Here is a 25,369-nt window from a genome sequence, read left to right on the forward strand (position 1 = left end):
TAACAACAAAATTCATATGGAAGAATAAAAAGTTGAGAATTTGAAGGGAATTAATGAAAAGAAGTGAGATGAAAGTGGCCTAGGTGTACCTGATATAAAGCTATATTATAAAGCAGCAGTCACTAAAACCTTTGGTATTGGCTAAGAAATAAACTAGTCGATCAGTGGAACAGATTATGTAGAGAACAAAATAGGGTACAACTATAGCAATCTAGTGTTTGACAAACGCAAAGATTCCAACATTTGGGATAAGAATTCATTATTTGAAAAAAAACTGTTGGGAAAACTTGAAATTAGTATGGCATAAATTAGATATGGACCTACACTTAACACCATATACCAAGATAAGATCAAAATGGGTCCATGATTTAGGCATAAAGAATAAGATCATAAATAGATTAGAGGAACAAAACATAGTCTACCTCTCAGACTTGTGGAGGAGGAAGAAATTAATTCCCAAAGGAGCACTAGAGATCATTCTTGATCACAAAATAGAAGATTTTGATTACATCAAATTAAAAAGCTTTTGTACAAACAAAACTAATGCAAACAAGATTAGAAGGGAAGTAACAAATTGGGAAAACATTTTAAAGTTAAAGGTTCTGATAAAGGCCTCATTTCCAAAATATATAGAGAACTGACCCTAATTTATAAGAAATCAAACCATTCTCCAGTTGATAAATTGTCAAAGGATATGAACAGACAATTATCAGATGATGAAATTGAAACTATATCCACTCATATGTAAGAGTGTTCCAAATCACTACAGATTAGAGAAATCCATATTAAGACAACCCTGAGATACCACTACACACATGTCAGATTAGCCAAGATAACAGGAACAAATAATGATGAATGTTGGAGGGGATGTGGGAAAACTGAGACACTAATACATTGTTGGTGCAGTTATGAAAGAATCCGGCCATTCTGGAGAGCAATTTGGAACCATGCCCAAAAAATTATCAAACTGTGCATACCCTTTGATCCAGCAGTGCTACTACTGGGCTTATATCCCAAGGAAATACTAAAGATGAGAAAGGGGTTTGTATGTGCCAAAATGTTTGTAGCAGCTCTTTTTATAGTGGCTAGAAACTGGAAAATGAATGGATGTCCATCAGCTGGAGAATGGTTGGGTAAATTATGGTATATGGAAGTTGTGGAATATTATTGCTCTGTAAGAAATGACCAACAGGGTGAATACAGAGAGGCTTGGAGAGACTTACATGATCTGATGCTGAGTGAAATGAATAGAACCAGAAGATCACCATATACTTCAACATACACATACTGTATGAAGATTTATTCTGATGGAAGTGGATATCTTCAACATAAAGAAGATCCAACTCACTTCCAGTTGATCAATGATGGACAGAAACAACTACACCTGGAGAAGGAACACTGGGAATTGAATGTAAACTGTTGCACTACTGTCTATCTACCCAGGTTATTTATACCTTTGGAACCAAATACTTAACGTGCAACAAGAAAATTGGATTTACACAGATATATTATCTAAGTTTATACTGTAACACATTAATATGTATGGGTTGCCTGTCATCTAGGAGATGGAGTAGAGGGATGAAGGGGAAAATTTGGAAAAATGAATACAAGGGATAATGTTATAAATAAAAATACTCATAAATATGTACTGTCAAAATAATTTTATAATTATAAAATAAAAAAGGAAAACTTACAGTTCCAACAAACTCCTTAGAACAGCTATAGAGTTGAAAAATAAAAATAAGACATTCAATTATTAACACTATATAAATGTAGGCTGTTCCTTTAAACAGTAGAAGTAATTAATATCTAAATCAGCAAGGAGTTGCAATTATTAAAAACAAAACAAAATAAAACAAACAAAAAAACCCCACTATGCTTAATAAGGGGAGGGGGATTACACCCGACCAGGTCCCTCCACATGGTCACCCTTCCCCCACACTACCATACTTCCTGACCCAGTATATCATAGCTCCATTTAAACTATTAATTGCTTTTGCAAATCAATCTTTCTTGTCCCATGTCTTTAAGTAAATATATATATTTAAACTTTACACTTGAAGGTTCGCAAATAACTGAACCAAACTCCATGAAACTTATACATGCCCAACATGGCTGACATATACTTAAGGCATAGCTCAGTTACAAATTACCCAAAACCTCTAGAAAAACATCTAAGTAGGGAGATACAACCACAACCTCCTGTAAGTAAGCTACCAACATTTTGTTTTAATAACCTATATTTTAACTTAAAATCCCAAACACAGCTTTAAATTCCCAATAATATAAAACTACTTTTGCCATCATATTTAAAACAATGAATTTCACTAAATAGCAGTTTCTTTCCCCTGGCCCCACATGGCCCTGCTGCAGTCAGCATACATGGGAGGAAAAGGAAGTAAGCCACCATCTTCACTTGCTCAATCCCACATACTTCCCAATGTACAGGGTGACTGATCCCAAATGGGATCTACTAAGGAGCATTTCTGGTCAACTGAGACTACCCCTGCAGGTGGAGGGTTTCTCCTGACCCACTCTTTCATAGCTGCACCTCACTAATCCCCTCTCCTCTTGTGAGGAGAGAATTCAAAATAGATATATTTCTCCTCCCTGCCCAAAGGCCCCTAGAAGGGCTAATGGAATTAAATCCTCCCCTTCCCTTCAGGTACACCATTTAATCCTTTTGGCACACCCAGTCTGCAACAAAACAACTGCACCTTATCATTGTTTTCTTGCCTTTTTTTTTTTTTTTCCCCTTCATATTTTGGCAGTTTGTTCCAATTACTTAATTTATTTCCCAAGGGACTATCTACCCATATTTTCTGATATTTTTCTCATTTCTCTCTGTGAAGGCTGGCTGGGACTGCGCCACACCCATTGAATTTGGATGGAATCTAAATCCCAAAACACTCAAACATTTCAGTTGTCTCCAACTGACTCCAGTCACCCAGGAAGGCCTAGCCTATCTCATCCTGTCCAGAGCCCCCTTAGAATCTAGAACCTAACTAGACTCAAGGGTTCACAGGACACTTACCTCTGGGTTGCTTTGCAGCAAATTACTTGACTGATCTTGTCCTCCACCAGCCCATCTGGATTTTACCACAGAGTTTCTCATTTTGTTTTTCTCTGAGTTTCTCCACTTTGGGCCCATTTTACATTGGGGAGCAAGGAGAAGCCCCTGGACACTGGTGGGCTGCCTAATCTGGGTAAGGCACCTCCCCACTAGCACCAAAGAGGTCACTTACTCACCGAGTAAAGGATCCAGACTTACCCCCAAAAACTGTGTGGTACAGAAATGGAGAGGGCTCACCATTTAATAAAAAAGCTGGAGAGAGCTCTAGAGAAAAGCAAAGTTTATTGTACATTCTCTTGAGAAGGGTGTCCCACCCCTGGAGCAAACATTTGAAGAGAGGAAGTGCCTCCTGTGGGCAGGACAGCCCCTTTAATCCCTAATGCAAAACACCCCCTCCCACCACTGACCCTCATCCTCATTGGCTGAGAGTCTTACATTCTAAACTCGAGATCTACCCACGAAATTGAACTTGACCAATAAGTACATAGTTGCCCATATTTGACTGAAATAGGGAGGAAATTGTGTCATGGGAGGATAGCAGGAAAGGGACTCAATTATGCCCTTGAATCAATGCTCAAAGTCCTTCAGGCCTACTCAAACTCTGAAGTAGATGAAGCCTTAGTCGATTTTCACAACTGTCTTGAAAGATCTCACCTCATCTCATTCATATATGTCATATAAAGTTACGTTTTTAAACAAGTGCATAGCAAGATTTTTAAAAAGCATGCAAGGTAATTTAGAATGTTCACTCAAAATGTAAATTATAACAATGCTTTACTGCATATTGTATTTAACAAATATCATTATATTAGAAAAATAACGTACAATATATTGATGATTATTTAAACAAGGTGACATTTAATGAAATGTACTTCATTGCATGATTCTTTACAATAAGTTTCATATTAATTTTGGATATCCGTTATATTCAGAGTACTATACCATAAAAAAATATTGTGTGAAACATGAAAGGGAATGGTCTTGTGCTCAAAGACCTTATTTATTTATCTTTATTTGGAATATATGATAAATACTGAACAGCTAGGAGATGCAATAGTGCTAAAATGAATTCAGGAAAGCCTAAGTTCAAACTCAGTTTCTGATATTTTCTAGCTGTGTGACCTAGGAAATATACTTAATTTCTGACTTTTTCATGTTCCTCAGTAATAAAAGTACCTCCTTGCTACCATGTGCTTTTCCCTGAACTATGAAGATCAAATTAAGTAATGATGAAAGTGATTAGCATACTATTACATAATACAAATAAAAAAAACAAACAAACAAACAAAAAAATGTTTATCCCCTTCCCCTCTCCTGACTGAACTTATAAGAACATGAGTGTGACAACATATTTGTGACTACTTTCAACTTATTAAAGAACTAAAATAAATCCAAAACAATTATCAGGGAAGAGAGTTAATATCAGTTTAATAAAGATAATGACAAAGGTACAGAAGAGTAAAACTAGAAATATCAATGTAAATATTTAATAATTATCTGATAATGATTATTAAAATGGCATAAATCTTCTTCCATACAGTACAGAATTTCTGACATGCCTGGCCCCACCCAGGGCCACATAACTATGAAATTTAACTACCCTTCATGACTACAGCTTATAGTTTACCCTATAATGGAATGCACGACTGTGTCAGTATATGTGAGGGAAAGAGCAGGAGCTCCCAATACATAAGGCAATGAGTTAGAATCAAATATTTTACTGACTCTCATGCAAGTAGTATACAGATTGAATTTGAAAGTAAGTTGTGGCTTGTAAGCAATGATCTTTCTACTAAACTACATTGTCTTCCTAGACATGGAATGCCCACATTTGAAATGGGTTATATCAGAAAACCAACCTTGCTTCCTTCCTTCTTTCCTTTCTTCTTAATATTATTGGTGCTATTGATTGATTTTGGTTGTTCGAAACCAATTAATCTTAAGAGTCTGGAATTAAGTCTCTTTTGATTTCACAAAAATGAAAATGTTAAAAATAAAGTCCATAGTTTCATTGTTATGGGAATTGTTACATGGAAACTTCCCCAATAGAGGTAATTCAGTACTTTCTCTTTAAATTTAGGAGATGCAATAGTTCTGAGCTGGATTCAGGAAGACCTAAGTTCAAACTCCATTAAATAAAATGTTATCTAGAATATTTAAAGTCAAGTGACTTATCCAGGTTCACACAGGCAACCTTAGGTGGGACTTAAGCCAATTGCAAGGTTATTTCTTTAGAAATAATATATATCACCACAAAATGGGGGGATGATATTGTTTTGCTGAGATAGTACAGTTAGCAGATAGATGGAACAATGAATAGAGTATTGGATTTGGAGTCAGGGGCTTTAGACATTATGAAATCGAAACAAATCTCTTTGCTTTTCTAAGTCTCAGTTTTCTCATATGAAAATAAAGATAATAAAAATTACATTCCTCCTTGGATTGTATTAACTCAAGTAATATAAGTAAAGCACTTAAAAATTAAAAGTATTATAGAAGTGTTATTTTGATTACCTGAAACATTTACTTTTTATTTGAAGTTACAGAGAAAGGAAGACTCAAAACATCTGATTAAAAGAGTTGGAAATACATACAAAGTTTAAAGGAATAGGAGATAAGTGTTAACTTGTGCTTTTGATGGCAGTTTTAATTGAAGATAATTAATTACTTGTAAAATTAATAAAATATCTGCTCAGGTAACTGTAAATCATCTTGATTCTTGCCATAAGAACAGGAAACTAAGTGTGACCAATTTCTAATGATTTCAATTAAATACACACACACAATGAATTGGGAACATTGCATGTTATAACTTCAATTCAGTTTGCCTTCTTCAGGAAACCTAACCTGAAACTGAAGCAAGAGCCTTAGAAAATCAGCATAAGTATTGATTATTTAATCTTGTCAGTATTAGTTCATTCTAGAAGCATTCAATGAGATTTCTTTAGTGATTATAAAATAACTACTACTATATTTGTATATTAAATATAAAATTAAAATTTGAGTCACTAAACAATTCAAATGAATTTCCTTAGAACATTTTTTAAACTACCTTTTTCAATTGTGGGTTTCATTAGACTCAATAGCCTGCCATAATGAAATAATTTATCCATCTGTATAAAGACTGGGATATGACAAAATGAGATTCATTATCATCTATTTCTTCAGTTCAATTGTAGTTGCATCAATTCTGACATTATGAACTATTGGCCACTAATTATTAATAATTTGGGAATTCACCATTTAATGAATATAATAATTATGTCTTTCTACTACAAAATAAATTTCCCCAATTGAGAAAAAGACATAACATGGAAATTTAGAAGAAATGCATGTTTACATAAGCACCTCTTCTTTATTTCTGTGAATACAATTAATTGTTTCTTAGGCATTTTATATTTGGACCCTAAAGCTCTACACTGTCAACTTTATTACATGGATCTATGTGGGAGATTGAAAACTTTTTAGGGAAAAAATAACTATGAATCAAAATGAGCAATCCTTTTGTCATCATTTTGATCATTAAATAATTTTAGCTCATTAAAATTACTTGAAACATGAAAGCATGAAAGCTTAAAGAGTTATATTAATAAATTAAAATGTAGATATTTCTAAAAAAAATTTAACTTTGCAGTGAAAATTAAAAGGAATATTAATATTAATTTTAATTATAACATTGAATTGGATGATTCACATATTAGAATAAAAATATCAATGACATTTCACTTTTTGTTCCAAAGCCATATGAACTGAGATTTTTAAAAAGTGTAGGGAAAGGTAACACTTCCTTTTAAGAGTTGAACAATTATATTCAAATATTTCATAGGTTCACATCTTTTAATCTAAAAAAGACTTATTTAGCTAGTATAATTATCTCATTTTACAGTTAAGGAAACTGATATCCATGAAGTTTAAGTAACATGCCCATAATCATGCAGATGAATGAATCATATAGCCAAGACTTCAATCAAGTTCCTCCAACTTCCTTTGTTCCTTTCTTCTTTCCTTCCTTCATTCCTTCCTTTTTCTACTTCCTTCCCTGATAGAACAAGAAGTGCTTCATTCATTATAGATGAATATGTTGAGATTAAAATGTGGTAATTTAATAAATTCATTAACTAAAATCATATTTATAATTTAAAACAAAAATGTAGAAAGGTTATGTTGTTATTTGGGGTGACTACATGGTGCAGTGAATAGAGTGTTGCCCCTGGAGTCAGAAAAACTCAACTTTTTGAGTTCAAACCTGACTTAACAGTTACTAGCTTCTTTGATTCTGGACAAATCATTTAATCTTGTTTATTTTAGATTCCTCATCTATACAATGAGCTAGAAAATTGATATATGAGCTAAAAAAAGTAAACTACTCTAATATCTTTAGTAAGAAAATCCAAAATGGGGACATAAAGGATCAGATCTAATTGAATGACAACAAAATACTGTGATCTAAGTACTTTGAATGATAACTTGTTTCATATACACATACATGTGAGGTAAATACTTCATGCATTAACACCTTTATCAATACCTCTGCTCCATGAAGTGAGTTAGCCTTGAAAATTCAGTTCCTAGAATATATTTCCTCTTGTGAATTTTGTTGATTAATTTATTTTTGTTAATAAAATTAATTGCATAGCATAATTAACATATATCTTTCCATTTCATCTCATGCTATATTAATAGATATACACTAAAACATTATTGAAGATATAAAAATTTTTAACACAGGTATCTGAAATAATTTGAATGTCATATATGCAATGAAACAGAAATTCCCATGTTCCAGATATCAAGACTTTCATGTTCACTTTGTCCACAATGCAAAAAAGTTATTTTTGACTAAAAATATATTTTGTCATAATAATAGATTATTCTATTTTGACAATTTCCCTGCAATGTTTTTCAATGAAACCTAATGATGTAAACATTTATTAAAAACCTAATCTCTCCATTAACCAGCCCTCATAGAATTTAATAATGAATACTATTAAGATGATACATAATGGACATAAATAAATAGAAAAAGAAATATCTATATAAATGAATATAAATTAATAAATATACACAGATAATTATCAGCAATATCATCAATAATATCATATAATTCATATCGCTAGTGTTTTAAGATTAAAAAATATTACTACTTTTGTATATGAGTAATTTGATTGATAAAAGGAACAAAAGACAAATTTTGGTGAGAGAAAATAAACTTTTGCCTAAAGAAATAAGAAGAGTCAAATCATCTTCTAAAGAATAAAATAATGAAATTTTTATTATAAAATTGATAAAAATTAAAGTGTAAAAATAGTTTTCAGATAAAATGTGAGGAAGGATAGACTCCTAGAAGGATGGAATCAAGGACCAAGAGGACCTGTTGGGAGACAGGGAAATACTGTGTTTGAAGAACATTGTGTTTCCTGTGTTAGGATTCTTACAAGGTGCTAAGTCACTGATAGAGACAATAATTATCTAATTTAGGATGGTATTTAACAGTTCTCTAGTCCAGTAACATACTTACTAGAATTCTACAAGATTCACACCTTTAAGAGAGCATTTATAAGGAGGACTTACCACAAGCCCACTCTTGAACTTCCGGGGGATTCACAAGTCAGAAACCCACAAGCCCACTCTCTGGGAGGAGGAGTCAATATTCATTCCAACTTCCACCTTTTGTAAAGGCTGGAGATATTTGGAGAGAACTCTTGGAACCAAGGAGAAAGATAGGCCTCTACCAAAGCCAACCGGACCCCAGGAAAAGAGACAGGACTTTGAAGAGACAATAAAGGATTGGACTTTAACTCCTGGCTGAATTTGAGGTGATTATTGAAACTGAACTGAAACAAAGTCTGCCTCCAGAAGCTCCCCAAGAAATCTGCTTCCAGAGAACATTACACTTTAGAGAAGAGAACATTACATTACTGGTTATTTATTTGTATGGAATATTAAAACTTACAAAGTTGTGGATAAGATAACATTTTGAAGATCAGAGCACAATTTTATAAGGACTATTTGTCCTGTAACTAAACAGGTATATTTTGTGACTTCTATTTCATAGGGAAAGAATTTATCATTGAAGTCTAAAAGGCTCAGATTTGAGCTATTCATTGGTAATATTGAAGAAGGCAGCATAAAAGTATAGAAATAAATGGAAAAAGAAGAGCTGAGAAGATAAAAGGAGAAAGTTAAAACTGGAGCAGGAGAGTCAGCTGATAGAATGCTTCAGCAGCTGCTTTAGCATTTGCAGATTACTGAAAAACTCATTAATAGAAATCTACATTCTGCTAATTATTCCATAATGTCATCTATAAATTGAGAGAGGTAAAATCCATCAAAGATTTTGGTTATTTGATGTACAGGGCCACAGAGAGTGGGGGAGCTCTAGGTAAGGTATAATACTCTTCAGCTAAGAGGGAAGGTGCTGATAATGTCTGGTTTGACTTCTCACTTCCCTTTGGTGTCCACCTCCCTTCCTGACTGGTCAGGAAGGGTGGAACCACTTCCCTCTGGTGCCTCCCACCCTTTTGTAAAAGTCAGGGAGGGCATGACCACCTGTGTTCTACTTGAAGCAAGGAATACTTACAGTAAAGAGACGCATTTATATATCAATAGCAGAGTGCCTAGAGTTAGCACTTGCAAGTATGATATGGTGATGGAATGGTACTACAGTTGGCACATGCTCAATGTGCTGTTGTGATGTAATCCTACTAAAATATTTAAATGTTGAGAGGACTTCACATAAACAGGCTCCATCTTTGACCATCCTCCTGAATCTCTTGCATTCATCACTCCTCTACTAAGATCAAGGACTTGGGCTGGTCCCAAGGTCCTCTAGAGAACTAGTCCAGATGGTATATTTTGACACCCCAGTGTGGAGCTCTAGTAAAGAGGATATCACCCCGGTGTGGGGACTCTAGAAAGCAATGATATATTTTGTCACTCCAACTTGGGGGCTCTAGAAAGCACGCTACAGTTCTCTATGTTTTCATTTGTTTTGATAGGGTGAAAAAGAGGGGAAAAGACTGTCTTTATCTAATTTACTATTGCAAGAGAATTGAATCTAATTGGACAAGTAGGATCTTGTGGAAAGATGAGTTAACTGAGCTGGTTGGCATTGCCCAGATTGATAATTCAAGGGATTTCTAAGTGAGCTCCACTTTGTTCTAGGAAGAAATGAAAAGATGATTGGATGATATAGTTTATTTTTGAGTTCAGAGATGGCTAGGATTATCTTTTTCCCAGAATGCCAACCTAAGAAGTTTTGTATGTTTCTGGCTTAATGGAACTGTTTATCACTATGGTAGTGTAATAATTCTTCAGCATCCATTATAAATGGAATTTATCACTGGTTCATGAATTCAAATGTATAAGAGGAGTGGATTTGCTCAGCAGAAGAGCAATGAGAACTCAAAGGGGAACATTTACTAGTAAAGTAGCTTCATATGGTGCAGATTTTTCATGAAGGAACCAGACAGCAATACTTACAACCGAGAGTTTTGAGTTTCCCACAGTAATTGAAATGTTCTCATTTATATCTCTTTGTTAGATTTCTGTAAATATATGCCCATTTCTCACAAAGAAAATTTGATGGAAGATCAAGACTCAAGTTTATGTGTAACTTTCACTATACTGAATATTCCTGTATTTTTGAAAACTTGTGGCATTCTGATTAGTTTTGCTTTTCATTTATCATTAAATAAATGTTTTAAGTTTGAGTGAATAATGTTAATATTGTGACTTACTGGGATTATGGAAATAAGAAGTGCATTGTGGCATATTCATGAGCTATAGTGGTAAGTAGGATGCAGTCTATCTTGCAACAGGATTCCTATTAGAACTTTGAGATAATTTGAAATGTAGCTTTGTGGTGAGGATCATTTTCTAGAAAACTAGGATGCCAACATAAGAATTAGTTGTCATGAGCTGGGGAGAGGGAGAGACAGAGACAGAGACAGAGACAGAGACAGAGACAGAGACAGAGACAGAGACAGAGAGACAGAGACAGACAGTCAGACAGATACAGACAGATGGAGACAGAGACAGAGAGATAAAGAGAGAGATGGAGAATAACTGGGGAGAGCAGGATGTCTTATGTAAGATAGCGCATGATCTATGCTTTGAAGGAATATAGTATTTTAATTAATATAGATGAAAAAGGATTATATTTCAGAAGCCTACATAAAAACATTATTAAAGAAGATATTATTTAATGTATAATGAATAAGTACAGAATATTAGAAAGTCTAGTGGTAAGTATGTGAAATATAATAATAACAAATAAGCTTAAAAACATAAATGTGACTAGAATGTAAACTTTATTCAAGACGATATATTGTTGCCTTAAGCTGCATATGAAATGCATTTCCTTAGATTTATTGTATATATTTACAGTTGCCACTAACTAAATTCATTAATTTATCAGTTCATTAAATATTTACTTAGGACCCATTATTTATTGAGCATTATTCTAGAGAATGTCAGAGATAACAATAAAATTTAAGACCTGCTGTCTGTCCCCAAAGATTATGATTCTCTTAATTAAATAAGTTACATTTTCTTTTAAAATATATGAAAAACATAATAATAAATATAGCTAAATCCAATATCCATATATCGTTTATTATTAGTGACTGGACCATTAAGATTTAAAGAAAAATAAAGGCCTATAATGAATAATTTTCTTGATTTTACCAGATAATAAATTATTATTTTTATAAAGACAATTTGTTTTCTAAAATAGGAAATATTTAAATTGTTATTATCTAAACAATTATCTCTTATACATTCCTCTCTGTATATAGTTTTCTTTCTATTTAAAGAAAGTGGAATTATATAAGCTTTGATGGGATAAGTAAGAATTCTCCAATTTACCAGTTTTCTTAACCTTGTTCATAAAGAAATTTTGTTTCATAGGGAATTGATAGCAATATCCAGAAGCTACTTAAATACATGACTTTACCAGAGTGGCAGGGAAATCTCACAGTAAAGATATTTTATGTGGCAAGTCAAGATGACAAAAGTTATATTTATATAAGCTGGTAGCTTTGAGGAACAGACAACAGGGTTATTTAAATATAAAAAGCTTTCTCTAGAAAAAAAATAAGAAAAAAATACATGAATGTTTTTGAAATTAATGTGTGTATCTAGAGCTTAAGATTTTATACTGAAGAAGCTCTTCAGGATGGAAATTATTTCAATTGACTCAAATGGGCAGCTCTTCCTTAATTCATAGGTAATATACTTGCCTGGGAACTTGAGACATTAAATGGCCTTTGTGTATTGCCACATAGCTGAAAATGTATCACCTTAGGCAGGAATTAAACTCAGATTTTCTTGAATTCAAGAAGAGCCCTGCAGCCATTATGTCCCATTGTTACACACAGGCACAGACACACACACACACACACACACACACACACACACACACTCACACACACACACATACACACACATACTATATATATATATATATACATATATATGTATACACACACAATACAATGCATATAAAACATACAATATAATACATATTGTATGCATATTATATATGACACACATATATACATTATGTAAAATAAAATGCTTAATTCACAGTGGGGCATTATAGAATAATTTTCAAGTATCAGTTCTCTTTAAGTGCATTAGCACTGTTGAGTATAATGTTAATAGCATAAATTACTTTAAAGAATCACAAAAAAGGGACCAAAGAATCAAGTCATCAAACGCACCAATTTAGTATTTGATTCTTTTGGCAAATATTTTTTTTCTTGAAAAAGAACTGAATGGTGAAAGTGTATATATGTAAATATCGATATCTATCTCTCTATCTATACACACATATATGGATACCTAAACATATATAGCAATATCATCAAATTCATCCCTTCTCATTTTACAAATGAAACAACTGAGACTGAGAGGGATTTCAGAATTCACCTGTGTCACACAAAATGTAAGTGTTAGACTAGAGATTTGAACTCAGGTCCTCTGTGACAAGAAGTTGAAGTTCATTTCCATTGTACCAAGTTCAACCATTGTGATTCCAAATCATATAAACTGATTCTTTAAAGAAACCCCAGGATAAATCTAAATGGATTTTCAAAGTCTCCTGCAAATGATAGCCACCCAAATAACAGAAAGAAATTTTAAAGTAAAACATAGAGGATAGGAAAAAACAGAAAAATATAACATGAAATGAGAATGAAGTTTCCTATTATTATTTCTGGAATAAAAATTCATGTCAATCAACAAACACCAAAAAGAATTAGATACTGAGAAACTCTTTGATAAATCTGGATGGAATAGACAGTAATCCTGGCTCATTAAGGAGGAAAACACAAACAAACAAACAAACAAAAAAAAAAAAAAAAAAAAAAAAAAACTCAGAACTGGGACTGAAAACTCATAGTCTAAGTTAGTGTGTCTATTGAAATGTACATATGAATTAAAAAAAAAAAAAGTTTTGAAATAAATGGAAATTTTTTTTTTTGACAGTTGGATGAAGAAGCCTAGGTGTGGTGTTCCTGACCAAACTCGAGGTAGCTCCAAATTTAATATTCGTCGAAAGCGATATGCACTTACAGGACAGAAGTGGCAACACAAGCACATCACTTACAGGTACCAAAATTGACTATCAATTTAACTTTCTAGCATTTTACATGATAGCTATTTTACAATATTATTTGACTTGAAGTTATAAACATCACTAAATGTTACTCAGCATTAAAATAATGGACCTAAAAATACTCTGGTTAGAACGTTATAAAATTCATAATTCACAGTGGGGCATTATAGTATAAATTTTAGACTTCAGTTTTCTTTAATTTAGCACTTCAGTCTTGCTGAGTGTAATGTTAATGGTTTGAATTACTTTAAAGAATCAGGTTCACCAATTTAATATTTGATTCTTTTGCTAATTATTTTTTCCTTGAAAAATAAATGAATGATGAAAGTGTATGTATGTATGTATGTATATATAGAAATATATAGATGCCTACATATGTATATATGTATGCATAAATATGTGACACATATGCATATATGTATATATACATATACATACATATATATATATTTCTAATATGCATAGGTATTCATTATTCTATTTGAGTAGACATTTCTTTCAATGCCAGCATCATTTTAGTTATTTTCTTTCTATTCCCATGGCAACATGGTCAGAGAAGTTTCTCACTGAATGAAAGACAGCCCAAGGAATGTGGATGCTTGCAAATTGTGAAGATAAGACCTGCTGTAATTAGTTGTATAACAGTTTATATTTTTGAAAATAAATGAATAATAAAGAGAAGGGAGGCAATTACTATCCTTTATATTAGAGCTCTTTAAGAATAATAAACTTAAAGATAATGATATTAAGTAAATAAACAAGAAACAAAATCAAATGAAAGAAAATAATGAAAAAAATATTCTTTATTCAGATTTATCATGCAAATTGGCCCATAAATATCAAACTATTTTTACTTTCTTACTAATGATTTACCAAGGCCCTGTTAAATTAAGGAAATGTCATCATGATTTTAGCTTTATTTTAAGGGCATGTCTTTGACTGTCACTTTTATGTATGTTGTGCAAATCACATTATTAACAATAACAAAATCCAAATGCTAAAAGTTAAAAAAAATCAAGATGTCTTATGCACAACTAACCAATTGTTAGGTACTACAGTATCAATAATGTCTAAGTATTTACCTGAAGTACAACTTTATATACTGAAACAACTTGAGAGTAGTTTGATTCAGTTTGCTTTGGTTTTTAAGTATATATGGGAAAAATCAAAACAACTACAACAACGACCAAAAAAAGAAAAACCTCTATAGTATCTGGCTTCTTTGGTCTAGTAGTCTCATAACACTGTGAGAGAAAGTGATCTCTGTTGGAGATTTTTTCCCCCAAAGTCATGAAAAGCCTGAGGTATTTTTTTGGAAATGTTTGTCTGTTGCTTCGAGAGATGTTGCTTTGAGAGATATATGTAGTATTGTTCCATTGAAGTGAAAAGATTTCCATTCTGAATTCTCAACTTCTGTTCTCTGAAATTAGATAATGCTGACAAAGATAAGATGGAATTCTCCGAGGTTTTATTTAATGATATACACATTCTGGTAACTAAATAATGCAGGTAGTTAGCTCTCCTTAAACATCATTCTTGGCATTCTAAATATCTTGCATAGGAATAACCTCAAAAACCTCTTGTCAACTATCATATTCCTGTTTAGAAGTTTGCCTCTTAGAATCAAATACCTTATCAAATAATCTAATTCCATTTAAAGCATTTCCATTGTAGGTCTCTTCCCATTTTACAGAACCTATTAACTGTTTCCTAGGTAATAACTTACAGGCTAATTTCTTTTCTATTTTTGAGTTTCATTCATGAATCTCCTATTATGGTGACATAAAACATCAAAAACAGGAAGAAATTTAATTTGGGTCTACCCTGTGATAGTTACTGAGAATGTGAAGACAAAAATGTAGCAGCTAGTCAAATAACAGATTCTAATAATAACATTAGTTTAGCACTATACATTTTGCAAAGCTCGTTACATGTGCTATCTCATGAGATTTAAAAAAAAAACAAAACTGTGATGTAGATGCTACACTTATCCCCTTTTTACAGTTGAGGAAACTGAGGCTCAGAAAGGTTCAGTGATTTATTGTTCTTTTTATTCATTTCAGTCATGGCTAAGACTGTGAATATTTTTGAGGTTTTCTTGGTAAAGGTACTAGAATAGTTTGTTATTTCATTTTTCATCTTATTTTATAGATGAGGAAACTGAGGTAAACGGGATTGGATTGAACTGCACTCTTCCTGAGTCTAGATTTTATATTCTATATATTGTACCAACCTGATTCCAATAAATGATGTATCTTTAAAGTTAATGAAGGGGGGCAGAGCCAAGACGTTCGTAAAAGATACATGCAAATTTGTAAGCTCCCTTCTTCCCTCAATACCAATTAATTAAACCAGCCTCAAAAATAACACTGGACTGATAAAAACCACAAGGAATAGAAGCACAACTTACCAGCTGAAGAGACACTGGATTTTCAACAGAAAAGGTCCCTTCCAAAGGGAGGGAAAAAAAAAGAAAAAGATCAGCACAGACAGGGTTAGGTGATAGCACACTGCACTGATTGGGCTGAGGAGAACTCTGGGATCAGAGAAGCCACTGAGATAGAGGAATCTGACATAGGCTGTTACCTCTTCTCTGCTTATAAAACAGCAGTTCAGAAGAGAAATCAAGCCACTTTAAAATATAAAGCTAGATCCTAAACCCACCCCAATCCAGAAGTGACCTAACAGATCTCTGCAGGGCTATGCAGGCGCCTTCTGCTGCCCGGGGCTACTCCTTGGGGTAGTTGAGAGTCTGAACAGCAGGGACACAACCGGAGGCAGCCGCTAATCCACATAGTGCGGGGCTCAGCCCGAGGCAGTGGAATTCTAGCAGCAGTGAAATTCCCAGAGAAGTGGAACCTTTGAAGTACAGAACACATTTTCCAGGCAGACACTTCCGGTTTGAGCCCAGGGGTTTTTCACATCAGCTGCTGATATCCACAGCCCCACTGGAGGTATTGGCTGGGGTTTGTGATGCTTTCACTGTTCAGCATTAAACCTCAGGGCAGTCACTAGGCCACACAGCGGGGTCCTTCACTGGGCACTCCTCACAGTGCAGCCCTGCTAACCACCTCTGAGGCATTTCTGGGGAGGGGGGAGAGCAACTCTCTCCCAGAGCTCTATCTTAGCCCAGTCACAGGATAGATGCATGCATCCAGTCTGGGAGGAAGCTGGTAAATAAATAAACTTCTTACCCCAAGGGCAAACCCTAACAGATTTTTAACAATGAGTAAGAAGCTGAAGAGAACAATTGACACCTTCTACACAGAGAAAGAGTGGGTATCCAACCACAAGGAGGCTAACAGCAGACAGTCTCCAGATAACACCCTGAAGGGGAATGATACTTGCCTCCCATCACATAACTCTCTCCTAGAAGAGACTATTAAAAAGTTAAGAGACTTTGAAGAAAAATGGGAAAAGGAAAGAGAAGCTATGATAGAGAATAACAACATCCTGAAATTTGAGTTGGAAAAAATAAAGAATTCACAAGAGGTACAGGGAAACAAAATTGTGAATTAGAAAAGGTTAAAAAATCACAGGAAAGTAGGATTTCTGAATTGGAAAAAGAAAATAACTCACTAAAAAAAAATAGTGAAATGGAAAAAAATTCAATGGAGCAAAATAATTCATTTAAAAACTCAATTGGGCATATACATAAAAGAACTAAAAAATGTGAATGAAGAAAATAACTCATTAAAATCAGGACTGAACAAATAGAAATGAATGATTCATTGAGAAACCAAGAATCAGTCAAACAAAACAAAACAAAACAAAACAAAACAAAAAAAAAAAAATGAAAAGCTGGAGAATAACGTCAAATACTTACTAGGAAAATCTATAGACATTGAAAATAGATCTAGGAGAGATAATCTGAGGAACATGGGACTTCCTGAAAACCATGATCAAAAAAAGAGCCTAGATTCTATTTTACAGGAAATCATCAAAGAGAACTGTCCAGAGATAATAGAAACAGAAGGGAAAATAGGCATTGAAAGAATTCATCGAATACCTTCTGAAAAAGACCCTAGAAAAAGAACTCCATGGAACATTGTGGCTAAGCTGCAGAACTAACAAACAAAGGAAAAAATGTTGCAAGCAGCTAGAAAAAAACAATTTAAATATCAAGGTACCACAAGAAGAGTCACACAAGATCTGGTTGCCTCCACATTAAAGGATCAAAGTGCCTGGAACCTGATATTCCAAAAGGCAAAGGAACGAGGATTGCAACCAAGAATAAACTACCCAGCTAAGTTTAGCATTTTCTTCCATGGAAGAAGATGGTCATTTAATGAAACAGAGGAATTCCATTTGTTTCTAAGAAAAAAACCAGATTTAAACAAAAAATTTGATCTACATCCACAAGACTCAAGAGAAGCAGAAAAAGGTAAAAAGAACTCCTGAGAACTGTATCTCTGTTGAGGATATACAGAAAGTCCGCATGGATACTTTGATTTTAGTGATATAATATTTACTGATATAATATTAAAAAAAGGGAAGTAGTAAAGGGAAGGGAAGATCCCAGGAAGAGGCATAGAAAATCTACTACATCTGAGGAAATTTAGAGAGGGGGAGAAAAATTGTGTGAATCTTACTCTCATCAGAGTAGGCTCAAAGAGTAAATAATTGTCATATTTGTTTTTTAGAGAATTCTCTCTCACATCATTAAAAGGTGGGAGAGAAAAAGGCAGAGGAAAAGGGGAATAAGGGAAGGGTACAAGAAAGGGGAAGGGACTTAAAAGGAGGAAGGAGAAATACTAAAAAGGAAGGCTGTGCGTCACAAGTGGGGTCTATAAATTGAATACTGAGGAAGGGATTCAGGGGGGTCAAAGATTAAAAAATGCATAATCTGGGGATAATATGATGGCAGAAAATACAGAATTAGTAATTTTAACTGTAAATATGAATGGCATGAACTCTCCAATTAAACGGAGGCGGATAGCAGACTGGATCAAAAGTCAGAAACCTACAATACGTTGTTTACGGAAAAAACACTTAAAGCAGGGAGATACGTGCAGAGTAAAGGTAAAAGGTTGGAGGAGGATCTATTATGCTTCAGGTAAAGCCAAAAAAGCAAGAGTTCCCATCCTTATCTCAGATCAAGCAAAAACAGAAATTGATCTAATTAAAAGAGATAAGGAAAGAAACTATATCCTGCTAAAAGGTAGCATAGACTATGAAACCATAACAATACTAAACATATATGCACCAAGTGGTATAGCATCTAACTTTCTAAAGGAAAAGTTAAGAGAGTTGCAAGAAGAAATAGCAAAACTATAATAGTGGGTGATCTCAACTTTGCACTCTCAGAATTAGACAAATCAAAACACAAAACAAATAAGAAAGAAATTAAAAAAGTAAATAGAACATTAGAAAAACTAGGTATGATAAACCTTTGGAGAAAACTAAATGGAGATAGAAAGGAGTATACTCTCTTCTCAGTAGTTCATGGAACCTATATAAAAATTGACCATGTATTAGGACATAAAGATCTCAAAATTAAATGCAGGAAGGCAGAAATAGTAAATGCCTTCTTCTCAGATCACAATGCAAGAAAAACTAAATTGAATAAGATATGAACAGACAATTCTCAGATGATGAAATTGAAACTATATCCACTCATACGTAAGAGTGTTCCAAATCACTACTAATCAGAGAAATGCAAATTAAATTAAAAACTAAATTCAATAAAAAGTAATTGGAAACTGAATAATCTCATCTTAAAGAATGACTGGGTGAAACAACAAATTATAGAAACAATTAATAATTGCACCCAAGATGATGAGACATCATACCAAAATTTGTGGGATGCAGCTAAAGTGGTAATAAGGAGACATTTTGCATCTTTAGAGGCTTATTACAACAGAATATAGAAAGAGAAGATTAATGAATTGAGCCTGCAACTTAAAAAGCTTGAAAAGGACCAAATTAAAAATCCCCAACCAAAAACTAAACTTGAAATACTAAAGTTAAAAAAAGAAATCAATAATATTGAAAGTAAAAAAAAAAAACTATTGAATTAATAAATAAAATCAAGAGTTGGTTTTATGGAAAAGCCAATAAAATAGATATTACTTTGATAAATCTGATCAGAAAAAGGAAAGAGGAAAATCAAATTGTTAGTCTTACAAATGAAAAGGGGATCTTTCCACCAATGAAGAGGAAATTAGAGAAATACTAAGGAGTTACTTTGCCCAACTTTATGCCAATAAATTTGATAACTTAAGTGAAATGGATGACTTCCTCCAAATATAGAGGCTTCCTAGATTAACAGAGGAGGAGATAAATTGCTTAAATAGTCCCATTTCAGAAAAAAGAAATAGAACAAGATATTAATCAACTCTCTAGGAAAAAATCCCCAGGACCAGATGGATTTACATGTGAATTCTACCAAACATTTAAAGAACAATTAGCCCCAATGTTATATAAACTATTTGAAAAAATAGGGGAAGAAGGAGTCCTACCACTCCTTTTATGACACAGACATGATACTGATAAACTAAACCAGGTAAATTGAAAACTGAGAAAGAAAATTTTAGACCAATCTCCTTACTGAATATTGATGCTAAAATCTTAAATAAGATATTAGCAAAAAGACTTCAGAAAATCATCCTCAGGATAATATGCTATGATCAAGTGGGATTTATGCCAGGAATGCTGGGCTAGTTTAATATTAGGAAAATTATTAGTATAATTGACCATATTAATATTGAAATTAATAAAAACCATATGATCATCTCAATAGATGCAGAAAAAGCATTTGATAAAATTCAACATCCAGTCCTACTAAAAATTCTTGAGAGTTTAGGAATAAATGGACTATTCCTTAAAATAGTCAGGAGCATATATTTAAGACCATCAGTAAGCATAATATGTAATGGAGATAAACTGGAACCTTTCCCAGTAAGATCAGGAGTGAAACAAGGTTGCCCATTATCACCATTACTATTCAATATTGTATTAGAAATGCTAGCCTTGACAGTAAGAGTCGAGAAAGAGATTAAAGGAATAAGAGTAGGTAAGGAGGAAATCAAACTGCCACTCTTTGCAGATGATATAATGGTATACTTAGAGAACCCCCGAGATTCTAATAAAAAGTTATTAGAAATAATTCACAATTTTAGCAAAGCTACTGGATACAAAATAAATCCACATAAATGCTCAGCATTTTTATACATCACCAACAAAATGCAACAGGAAGAGATACAAAGAGAAATTCCATTCAAAACAAATGTCAAAGTGGATAAAATATTTGGGAATCTATCTACCAAAGAAGAGTCAGGAATTATATGAGCAAAATTACAAAATGCTTGCCACAAAAATAAAGACAGATAGTCAGATTTAAATGATTGGAAAGACATTCAGTGCTACTGGATAGACCGAGCGAATATAATAAAGATGACATTATTCCCCAAACTAATCTATTTATTTAGTGCTATACCAATCAGACTCCCAAGAAACTATTTTAATGACCTAGAAAAAATAACAACAAAATTCATATGGAAGAATAAAAAGTTGAGAATTTCAAGGGAATTAATGAAAAAAAAAAAAAAAGTCAGATAAAGGTAGCCTAGGCGTACCTGATTTAAAGCTATATTATATAGCAGCAGTCACCAAAGCCTTTTGGTATTGGCTAAGAAATAGACCAGTTGATCAGTGGAACAGATTAGGTACAAAGGACAAAATAGGGTACAACTATAGCAATCTAGTCTTTGACAAACCGAAAGATACCAACATTTGGGATAAAAAATTCATTATTTGAAAAGAACTGTTGGGAAAACTGGAAATTAGTATGACAGAAATTAGATATAGATCCACACTTAACACCATATACCAAGATAAGATTACAATGGGTCCATGATTTAGGCATAAAGAATGAGACCATAAATAGATTAGAGGAAGATAGGATAGTCTACCTCTCAGACTTGTGGAGGAGGAAGAAATTTATGACCAGAGGAGGACTAGAGGTCATTATTGATCACAAAATAGAAGATTTTGATTACATCAAATTAAAAGTTTCTGTACAAACAATACTAATGCAAACAAGATTAGAAGGCAAGTAAGAAATTGGGAAAATAATTTTACAGTTAAAGGTTCTGATAAAGTTCTCATTTCTAAAGTATATAGAGAACTGACCCTAATTTATCAGAAATCAAGCCATTCTCCAATTGATAAATGGTCATAGGATATGAACAGACAATTCTCAGATGATGAAATTGAAACTATATCCACTCATATGTAAGAGTGTTCCAAATCACTACTGATCAGAGAAATGCAAATTAAGACAACTCTGAGATACCACTACACACCTGTCAGATTGGTCAAGATGACAGGAACAAATAATTATGAATGTTGGATAGGATGTGGGAAAACTGGGACACTAATACATTGTTGGTGGAGTTGTGAAAGAATCCGGCCATTCTGGAGAGCAATTTGGAACTATGCCCAAAAATTATCAAACTGTACATACCTTTTGATCCAGCAGTGGTACTACTGGGTTTATATCCCAAAGAAATATTAAAGAGGGGAAAGGGACCTCTATGTGCCAAAATGTTCATGGCAGCTCTTGAATGGATGTCCATCAATTGGAGAATGGTTGGGTAAATTATGGTATATGAATGTTATGGAATATTATTGTTCTGTAAGAAATGACTAGCAAGATGAATTCAGAAAGGTTTGGAGAGACTTACATGATCTGATGCTGAGTGAAATGAGCAGAACCAGAAGATTGCTATACACTTCAACAACAATACTGTATGAGGACGTATTCTGATGGAAGTGGATATCTTCAACAAAGAGAAGATTTAACTGAGATCCAATTGATCAATGATGGACAGAATCAGCTACACCCAGTGAAGGACACTGGGAAGTGATGAAGTTAACATGAATCATGGATGACCAGTGTAAAGGCATGAAGATAGAAGAGAGAGCTGTGAAAGGGCCAGAAAGAAGGCCAGTTTGACTGGAACTGTTAATATAAATTGAGTCTGAAAAGAAAGGTTAGGGCAAAATTGGAAAGGACTTGAAAAGCCTAACAAGATGGAAAGAATGTGTTTTATCCTAGACTCAATAGGGTGCTATTATACTTCATTAAGTGGAGGCTCTAGCAATTAAAATTTTGAAGGAAGACAAGAATCTTTGACATCCATGTGAGAAGAGAGATTAAAGATACAAGGTTGTCATTCTTAGTAGAATATCTGAGAAAGTATAATATCTTGAATGATAGGTCTAAATTTGTTTGAAAGGGTTTTAAGGGGTCAAATAGAAGAGTTTTATTTTTACATATTTTTATTTTATTTTATTTTATTCTTGGGGCAATAAGAATCAATTGAAACTTGATTTGAGTCAGGGGAAAAATGGACAGAACTATACTTTTTTGTCTAATGATGCTTGTTGTTATTCATATGTTTCAGCTGAATATTCATGACTTCATTTGGAGTTTTCTCAGCAAACATATTAGAATAGTTTGACATTTTATTCATCAGCTCATTTTTACTGCAACCAACAGAGGGAAGTGATTTGTCCAGGTTAGTAAGGTTCTGAGATTAATTTGAACTCAGGAAGTTAAGCTTCCCTGTCTGCAGACTCACACTTAATTCACTATACCACCTAGCTGCACCTACCAAATGTATTAGAGAAGGAGAAACTTGAGGCAAATAACTAGTTAGAAGACTATCATCATTGGAAGAGGTGGTAAGTGCCTGAATTCGATTGTGCCTAAATAAGTGGGAAAGTAAGGGATTCATATGAGAGATGTTATAGATATTGAATTAATGGGACTTGTCAACTGATTGAATATGTGGGGTGAATGAGACTGAGGAATGGAAGATGATTCTGAGGTTGTGAAGTTATATTACTTTAAAGTTGGAACTGCACTTGACAGAAAATGGAAATTCATTTTAAAAAGGGATAGAAGTTCAGGGGAATATAATGATTTCTGCTTTGTACTTGTTGAATTTGAAATGTCTTCAGCATACTGTTTGTGAAGAATGATACTGCCACACAAACATTGCAATTATAGAGAACAAATGGCATCGGAGAACAGCATAAATGGTTCCTACTCATCACACCACTCCCAGTTTCTGAATTAAACTCATGGTACAAACATGCAACAAAATCAAGCAATCCAATCTTAGTCATCTAACATTCAGAGATAAAATTAAAAGCTGTAGAAAAGGAAATAATGTGCCTCTAAAAACAGATTATTTTGTTAGGTATGAGACTATATAGTGGACTAATCTGGACTATTGAAATCTAGGTATTCCTGAATTACCCAATAAGAATGAGGAATGAAGGATAGGGACTCAAGAAATTTTAATCTTAGTGTGGAACAGCAGAACTATAGCTGGAGTTGGGAATCTATTTTATCCACTCTTATCTGCTTTTTGAATCTGATAGTTCCTGAGAAATCTGGGGCTATACCACTCAACTACTTTATGTGCTTATAGGACATCTAGGAGAATATTTCCAGTTGGAAGTTGGTGATGAGGGTTTAGAGTTCTAGGTTTTAAAAGGAAACAAGAGAGATGGATTATATAGATTTTGGAGTCATTCCCTTGATAACTGAATGTATGTGAATAGATTAAGTAATTAAGAAGAGTATCTGAAGGATAAAAGGAGGATAAGATGGCCCACAGAGCTCTAGGGCACACCCACACAATTATTCATCAATGAAGATAAGATCCTTCAAAGGAGTCTGAGAAGAAATGAAAAGAAATGCAAAAGAACAACTGGGAGAGTTCACTGTCCCACAAGTATAGAGAAAATGGTATCTTTAATAATGGCCAATAAACCATTTTCAGACTTAGAGAGTTATTAAGAAGGAAGGGAACTTTGCAGCATTTTTATTTGATTCTTACAATGATCTTTTGAAATAGGCAGCATTCTTACTCTAATTTTATATATGAGAAAACTGAGCCAGATAGATTAAGTGACCTCCTTTAAAATACATATTAGCAAGTATATGAGACAGGTTCTAACACAGAGCCTCCAAATTCCAGATTTAGCAATATATCTGCTGTGCAAATCAATCTTTTGTATTACCTATAAATTAATGTACTATAGAATAACTCATTGCTGACATGATTAGTTGTGATATTTCTAAAGGCAAAAGTGAATATGTTCAATAAGTTAATTCAGCAAACTTTTATTAGAAATCTACTGTGTTTCAGGGAAGATGAAAAGTAGAAAATGGAAATAAGTCAAGTTCCCTGCCTTCATGATGAAGAAAATAAATTAAATGTGTCAAAATGCAAATAATCAAACTACATTTTTTCAAATAAGCGAATCCCTTTCTATAAAATATTCTCATCAATACTTTAAAGAGCAAATCAGATACATCTTAAACAATAAACTTTCCCAACATTGGCCCATGACTTCATCATAGGATATATTTAACAGTTCTTATTTTTCACTAAGACCAGCTAACCAGGAAGTTCTTCCCTTGAAAATATTTACTCCATGCAAGTAGTGACATTTTCCATCCTTGGATTTTACATAACATTTTGTTTTGTACATTTGTAATTAATATATTACTATATTTATATGTTCATGTGCACTATATTTTTACTAGTCTGTTCTGTGTTCAGTAGGAGATTAAGAAATGGTCATTGAATTGAATAGATGTTCAGAAGCACATAAGCTTTTATTATGAAAAAGAAATTAAATTTCAGAAATAC

General features: G+C 33.3%; 1 protein-coding gene across 3 annotated transcripts in view; it reads left to right on the plus strand.

Moving 5' to 3' along the window:
- Positions 1-25,369, plus strand: part of MMP16 (matrix metallopeptidase 16) — a 489,795-nt gene that overhangs the window by 222,579 nt on the left and 241,847 nt on the right. For all 3 annotated transcript variants that reach the window (XM_074270106.1, XM_074270093.1, XM_074270101.1), the window contains exon 3: positions 13,565-13,687. In XM_074270106.1, the coding sequence (XP_074126207.1) occupies positions 13,565-13,687 (123 nt within the window). The remainder of the gene's footprint in view (positions 1-13,564; positions 13,688-25,369) is intronic.

This window comes from Sminthopsis crassicaudata, chromosome 1 (genome assembly GCF_048593235.1).
Source record: "Sminthopsis crassicaudata isolate SCR6 chromosome 1, ASM4859323v1, whole genome shotgun sequence".
Classification (NCBI taxonomy): domain Eukaryota; kingdom Metazoa; phylum Chordata; class Mammalia; order Dasyuromorphia; family Dasyuridae; genus Sminthopsis; species Sminthopsis crassicaudata.